This window comes from Morone saxatilis, unplaced genomic scaffold (assembly GCF_004916995.1).
Source record: "Morone saxatilis isolate NCDOM2014 unplaced genomic scaffold, NCSU_SB_2.0 Contig0, whole genome shotgun sequence".
In the NCBI taxonomy this organism is placed as follows: domain Eukaryota; kingdom Metazoa; phylum Chordata; class Actinopteri; family Moronidae; genus Morone; species Morone saxatilis.
In genome coordinates, this window is record NW_023339650.1 from 3,361,556 (window position 1) to 3,369,402 (window position 7,847).

Consider the following 7,847-nt stretch of genomic DNA (forward strand, 5'->3'; position numbering starts at 1 on the left):
TCTTTTTGTGTGTACAGCTAAAATCAATTGTTAGATTGATCGAGAAATTAAGATTTATTTTAAGCCAACAGAAAAAAAAGGGCCTCAAAAAGCAGAAGGCAGCATGAATATTGGTTGATAACAAGAGCAAATAACACTTTGGCCAGTACCAACCAGTACAAATCCATTCTTGAGCTTCATCCAGCTAATTGAAATGTGATTGACAAACACTTTCTTCAACAGTGGACTAGCTAACATAACGTAACTTAACATAACATGACATATGTCTAAATCTGCGACCCCAACCCTCTGTTGCCACAGACTGGGAAGCTCGTATTGACAGCCACGGCAGAGTCTTCTATGTGGACCATGTCAACCGGACCACAACCTGGCAGAGGCCGAGCCACAGCGGGAAGTGTAACCACGGGATCCCCCGCTCAGGATCCACCCAGCAGATGGAACAACTCAACAGGAGGTCAGACTGGGAAAACTATTAAAGCCAAGAACGGCAGTGCTGCATTCGTCTGTGAAGTTGCAGCCGGCCTAGTTTTTTTTTTTTGCCTGTAAAAGATCTTGATTGAAGTACATTGTGATGTGTTGATCAATAAGGGGCTTCAATTGTAAATCAGCGAGTCCCAGAACCCAGAGACTGTTCCAGCGGGACAGGGGGTCATAAATAATTTCTCATGTCTAGTTACAGCGGATGATTTAGTGTTACAGGGATTGTTTCTGACATCATATGATGGATTTAACTTTTCAGATTCAAATGCACTATATCCTTTACTATATACTAAAGAAACACACCTGAATACCAAATTCATTTTGGTATTTGGTATTCAGGTGTGTTTCTTAAGTCTTTATTATTCAGTGTACATCTGTATATTGGTTTTGGTTGTGTTTTTGTCAACCAAATAATCATTTTGAATTAAAAAGTGCTGAAACAAGGCAATAGAGAAAGGATGTGCCTTTTTTGGTGTTTTTCCTACAGGTACCAGAACATCCAGAGGACCATGGCCACAGAGGAGGATGGTGGGAGTCAGAGGTTAGAGCGGAGTGGCAGTACAGAGACTGATTCGGATGCTCCACAGACAGGTGCAGCGCTCAGCCTCCTCCACAGTTTAAAGTCTTCAGAGATCATGTGTGATCTGTGTTGTTCTGGATCGTGTTCATGCTCATTTGTGGGACTATTGACTTGTTTTCACCGTCCTCAGTCATAAGTACTCCTTCTATTTTGTATCATTGTCATTTGCAATGGTTTATATTACTTTATAGCACTTTATCTTACTGTAATGTCATTTATGATATGAATTAATTTATTCATTAATCGTAAATAATACCTCACTCAAAACCTACTTCAGTAAACTGCTTAAAAAATAACAGAAAAAGTGAGTCACCCGCTGTCTGTCTGCAGGCCCCGCCTCCCCTGTCAATCACCAGAAGATCAGCCATCTCCTCCAATCACCTGCTGTCAAGTTCATCACACACCCAGAATTCTTCACAGTGTTGCACAGTAACTATGTGAGTACACACACACACACACACACACACAGCTTTTCCTATATACAGTACATTGTGCTAAATTCGAGCTTTATAGTTGTTAAACTATAAAATGTTCCAGTTCATTACCATGAACACACACAAACACTGTTGTGTATTTTGACTCAATGCTACATACACCGTCTTGCTTAATCCACTGCTGAAAATAATCCCAAACAAATGCACTATTTCCTCCTGTTTGAGTAAAGTAAAAAACTAAAGTGGCCAGCTGTTTTAGGAAATTACTCAGCCTTTTAAATAAAATGAAACATCAGGTTTGTGAGTTGTTTTTAAAGATTTATATCTTCAGTATAAATGAACAGGCTTGGAGCTAAGAGCCACAGACACAGTAGAGAGAAGTTATCATGTTTTAACAAGATAAGTGTGTTGTTATAAAGGGAATACTTTTACTACTAGTATTGTGAAAATATTTTATTATAACATGAAAAAAAAAAACACAACATGATACTGATCAAACTTTCTTTGTCTGGCATGCATAGCCAAAAGTACACAACACTTTGTTAATATTTCTAAATGTAAAAGTAAACCTGTGGGTCTGTGTCTCCAGGCCGCCTACCGGATGTTCACTAGCAGCAGCTGCGTGAAACACATGATCCTGAAGGTGCGTCGCGATGCCAGGAACTTTGAGCGCTACCAACATAACCGGGACCTGGTGGTTTTCCTCAACAAGTTTGCAGACACTCAGCTGGAGCTGCCACGAGGCTGGGAGATCAAGACTGACCCCCAGGGCAAGGTAGGCTTCATAATGTAGAAGGACCCTTTAATGAGGGGGTGGATGTCGATACTTTACAGTCACAACTGTGTCATACTTGGAAATGCTAGCAAAGCTAAATGAACAAAGCACTGGACTGATCGTCATTCAGATGTTTGATGATGTTGTTTTAAGCAGTGTGAATGAACCTTAGAGAAGGTCAGAGTCTGTCATGTGCAGCTGAAATTACATATTTTGTGTTTAAAGGCCAGAATCTGAAACCAGCAAATGCACATTAAAGATTAAAAAGCAATTTTGTTCTTTTGTTTAATTTCAACTTTTACAAACACTAAATAGATATACAACAAGATATGGTGCCTCATACAAGTGAACTGTAGAGGTTGCTGTGCCAGAATACACCAGTACAATCAATAAGTCAAAACCTCCGAGTAAATTGGCAGCCACGATAAAGATTATGATCTGGTGAATAGAATATTAATTTTGCATTAACTCTGCTTTAGTTATATTTTTGATTTTAGTGATTTGGTTTCATATTTAAGCTCCAAAATCATTCAGCTTAAGGCATTATGATTCTTAAGTGGAAAAAAGGCAGGTCTAATCATGACTGGACCACTTGTCAGTTTTGTTCATAGTACAAGGAAATTGATGTCACGATGTCACAAATTCTCTTGAACCACTCCTTACGTGCCACATGAGAACACATCTGCTTGTACCAGTAGTTCTTGCATCAGGCCCATTGTGTACACTTAAAGTTTCCGTTAAAAAAATAATATATTGGGAGGAAACGGAAAGCACGGCTATTACAGAGGGAAGGAGGATTTATGATTCAGCAATCTGCCATGTTATAAGTTCAGGTTGAGTATAGTTTTGAGGAAATGAAGATGTGTGTGAATTGATTTGCAGATGTATGTATGGAGGGGAAATGGAGAATGGAGTATATAATACTGAAATAATGAAGAAAAATGGCTAATAATAATAAAATGAATACAATTATATTAAAAAGATTTATTTCTATACAAATGTGATTCAGAAGCCAATGTGTTCTAATGTGGAGGAACATTTAAAATCTCTCTATGGTTTCTGTTTCTCAGTCTTTCTTTGTGGACCACAACAGTCGAGCCACCACCTTCATTGACCCTCGCATTCCTCTGCAGAACGGCCGGCTGCCCGGCCACCTTGCCCACAGGCAACATCTGCAGAGACTACGCAGCTACAGCGCTGGGGAGGTACTCACACACACACCTGTGCTATCAATACAGATTTATTAGTAGCATTAAAAGCAGCACATTTAATGTAGTTGGAGATGCTCTCCATGCACTCGTATGGCACTCAGCCACAAGCCCATTGGTTCCTCCTGAAGACATAAATCCAATTAAACAGCTCACTAATATGTAGTTCTATTATTAGTTTCAGTTATTTCCTAAAACGGCTGGGCACTGTAGTTCTTATTAAACATTACTAAAATAGGAGGAAATGGTGTATTTGTTCGGTACTATTTACTGCAGCGGATTAATCCACATCTGGTGCTTTGGACTATTTCTGGCTGCAGTACTGTGTATGTGGGAATGAGTCAAAATTAACAAAACGTTCAGCTTGAATGCTAATGTGCAGTGACACCCGCAATGCTAGATAATGTGCACATCCAACACCTTGTCACACCCAACTCTTCAAACACTGCTTCAAAATATGAAAATATTAGGTATCCCTCTCGCACCATTTCTGAATGTGCAGGGCTCCGCAAGTTATCAAGAATAAAACTGCAGTGTCTGGTTAAAATAAAGCTTTGGTAATTAACAACTGGCCAAGTGGCAGTATTTGGCAATTTGGGAGTGAGACATTGTTAGCACTTCAGATGCATTTACTTTATACTGATGGTTAGGTGACTGTGTCCTGCTAATATCCTAATATCAGATTCATCAGAGTAGAAATGATCATAAGTAAATAGCTGTCCGAAGATAAACTAAACAATGGCCCGGGTAGTTCTATTTGATCCCTTATCAACATGGAGCCGCAGCAGTGGCTGTGGCACACAGCTCACGGAGGCAATCTAGGTACTTGACATGATACAAATATTTTTCAATCAGTGCGACTTACATTTCCCAACGATATCGTTGTTCAGTGACGCCCACTGTAAATAAACCTCCATAAATCCACATAGAAATCAACGAAAAAGAAATGAAAAATATTCACATTAGTGACGCTGAAATCAGAGAATTTGGAAATATTTTCTTAAAGAAGCACTCAAAACAATTAATTAATTCAACTAATCATTTAATTGTCATCAGGATTTACATTTTCTTCAGTGTCAAATTAACTTACTACTAAAATACTTTTAATGGTGCCAGTTTACCAAAAGAAAAATATGCTCAAAAATGGCATGACTCACTGAATCCATTATACTTTCTGTTTACACGCTTCAAAGCATTATGGGGGGAAGGGAGGAGAACTAGAAGTGTAGTGTCAGTGATTTTACATGAACTGCTGTCTCTCTGTGAAAACTGTGTCCTGTTGGTGTTTGTCCCCAGGCCTCTGATGTGTCCAGGAGTCGTGGAGCCTCTCTGATGGCCCGGCCTGGAAACAGCCTGGTAGCCGCCATACGAAGCCAGCATCATGCTGCTGACTCACAACAGCTGACCGCCCCGTGTAGGCACTCTCAGAACATTTCATCATTGATTGGATGCCACGGTCAACCTAATGCATTGTTTGAAGTCTTACTCTGGCTGTGTTCATATCTGACTGCTCCTGTCTCTCTCTCACTAGCTTACAATGACAAGATAGTGGCGTTCCTTCGACAGCCCAACATATTTGACATGTTGCAGGAGCGACAGCCCAGCCTAAGCAGAAACCACGCACTGAGGTATGCTTTGATTCAGTCTTCTTTGATTTTTAGCACCGCTGTGCATATATACTGTATTTTGTGAGGCATCCCAGTCCACAATGCATATCTGAAACTAATGTGATGCTTCAACAGTCTGATTTAGACCACTGAAGATGTTTGTCAATGTCAATTTTTACTACTTAATTCCATCTTTGTGTTTGCTGGTGCTGTGTTCAAAAAGTGCTATAGACATTATCAATGCTCTTCATCTTTCTCCTCTTTATCACACAACTTAATGTGTCTTAGTAGCAAATATTCAATTCTGTTTACAATTTGAATTCAAATCATTAATTGATAAACTGATAAGGGCTTTGTCTTGTCGACTGTCCAGGGAGAAAATCCATTACATTCGGACCGAAGGGACTCAGGGGGTGGAGAAGCTGTCGTGTGATGCAGACCTAGTCATCCTGTTAAGGTAAAGAACACCCTAAACCCAGCAGTAGGGAAGTCTCAGATTACTGAATTCACACAATTAAACTAACTCTCCAGGTGGTGCCGAGAAATAATGTCTTCTATGCTTTTCCGTGTCCTTTGTAGTTTATATGAAGAGGAAATCATGTCGTATGTCCCGCCCCACCCCATCCACCCCGGCTTCAGCTTCTCTCCCCGCTGCTCCCCCGCCTCCTCACCACAGAACTCTCCTGGTAGGTCCTCCAGCTGCCCCATCACAAATATTTGGAGTTCTGTGTGTGAAAGGAAAGGATGAAACACTCCTGGGCTTGTTAATAATGTAATAATTGTTGTTTTTGCAGAAAGGTGGCAGCTGTCAAGCTCACATTTGGTATTTTCTTCAAATATTCTTACTACAGACAATTAATAAAAACATACCTTACAACAGGGAACGGTCTCTTTCGCACAACACAGAAAACAAAGTAAAGAGATGTATTGCATTTCATCGTTTACCAGTAGAGGGCAGCCTAGACTTACCAACAATAAATACAAAGAACTGTTATTTGTTAGAGGTACCATGGCCTTAGCTTGTCATTGCTGACACGAGCTGGTGGCAGCCATGACAGACAGTCTTTCACATTAAAATGAGCCCTGAGATGGATCTTCTTGGCAAGAAAATGGTGGTTTTAATACAGCATGAAAATATCATGTCGTAGTGAAAAACTAGCCAAATAATCGTGAAACAGGTATTTAATTGCATTTTAAGAAAACTGGGACAGAAAAACTAACCTGTAGTAGGATGGCACATAGAAATGTATTAAGCTTTTTGCCCCTGCGTGTGTGTTACCTGCCTGTCAGAGGCCATGTAGTTACTCACATATGCAAGTGAAGTGGACACAGTCTGGTGTCCTACACACTAATCTAGCAAGCTATCTGAAGCACTCTGTTGATTCTGTTAGACACACACACACACCCACACACACACACACATATACACCATAATGATTATCAGTGCTGTTTGACAGAGCCTGCTGTACTATGTTAGGGTGCACTAATGTTATCCTAATGAGCAACGGTAGACCTCAAGCAGGCCACAAGTGTGTGTGTGTGTATGGGGGTATGCACTGTTATTGATGGGAGGTTCTATAAAGAGAAACTGGGTCACAGCAGGGAAGCCTGGCTTATAATTGTGCTTCATTTATTAGCTGTGCTTTTTTCTTTGTGAAAACCTGAACTGGAAAAACAGAGTGAGAAATGTTGTGAACTCAGCTGAACTGCTGCTAAAGAAAGAGCCTTCAATGGTCAATTGACACTTCCTCCCCAAGTCCCGCCCCTTTTTGCTCTGTGCTCAAATAACAGTTGAGTGAGCTTCAGTCAGAACCTCTGTCAACTTTCTCCTTTCCTATGGCCACATCTTAAGATAGCTAATGTTAGCAAAACGCTTGCTAACTAGCTAGCTAATTTACATCCTAGGTATGACGCTGCCCTCCTCGGCCTCTGATTGGCTTAGCTTGACGATGATGTCTTAGCCTTGCTGTCTTGCCACTGATGTACCAGCCAGTTTGGTGGATAAGAGATGCGAAGAAGCTAGCTAACAAAGTCTACCAGGGGAGATGATAGAGGGAGAACTATTGGTTGTTCATCAAGGCTTGGCCTTAAATTATAGCAGGTCCTTAACTGTGATTGTAACACTCAGATTAACAGAAATCTGAGCTGCAGAGTGAACCGTGTGTACACTGGTAACCCTAACAGAAAGAGTCATTTATGAACCTGCTCAGCTTTTAAACCAAGGCTGGATTGGATAGTGTCTGGCAGTGCAATTAACAGTGACATATCAGGTATTTTCTGGGCTAGAGGTGCACATGTACCAGCTAGCTTAATGAGGGCAGCATTTCGTCTCTCAGTGACCCAGTTAACCATGTCAGAGTGCCAGTATAAACAACAGCAGGGCCCCGAAACTGCTGAACCAAAATGGGATAGGTCCACTATTATATGATTTTATTTGCACCTCTGCTTTTCCTGCTATGACATGTCAAAATATCTGCCATTAAAAAAAAGTCAGTTCATTCTGATTGTCATATATTAGGCTACTACTTACTGACTGACTTCTATTTTACTGCATTTCTGAGTACGGTATATTGAAATCTTGTCTATTTATCATCACTCAATTTAATAAAAAATGTTATGTTATAAAAGGAATGTATAATGGTATAGTAATAGTATTTTGACATAGGGCATTAGTGCTTTTTATTTTTTATTTTTTAAAGTATATTTTTTTTCGGCTTTTATTGCCTTTATTTGATAGGACAGCTGGAGACAGACAGGAAAGGG

General features: G+C 40.2%; 1 protein-coding gene across 1 annotated transcript in view; it reads left to right on the forward strand.

Annotated features, from left to right (window-relative positions):
- LOC118324042 (E3 ubiquitin-protein ligase HECW1) overlaps positions 1 to 7,847 on the forward strand; it is a 68,687-nt gene that overhangs the window by 45,188 nt on the left and 15,652 nt on the right. The window contains exons 13-21 of the mRNA XM_035656158.1: positions 301 to 454; positions 968 to 1,071; positions 1,391 to 1,497; positions 2,084 to 2,269; positions 3,340 to 3,474; positions 4,774 to 4,891; positions 5,009 to 5,105; positions 5,458 to 5,541; positions 5,664 to 5,770. Coding sequence (XP_035512051.1) covers positions 301 to 454; positions 968 to 1,071; positions 1,391 to 1,497; positions 2,084 to 2,269; positions 3,340 to 3,474; positions 4,774 to 4,891; positions 5,009 to 5,105; positions 5,458 to 5,541; positions 5,664 to 5,770 — 1,092 coding nt within the window. The remainder of the gene's footprint in view (positions 1 to 300; positions 455 to 967; positions 1,072 to 1,390; positions 1,498 to 2,083; positions 2,270 to 3,339; positions 3,475 to 4,773; positions 4,892 to 5,008; positions 5,106 to 5,457; positions 5,542 to 5,663; positions 5,771 to 7,847) is intronic.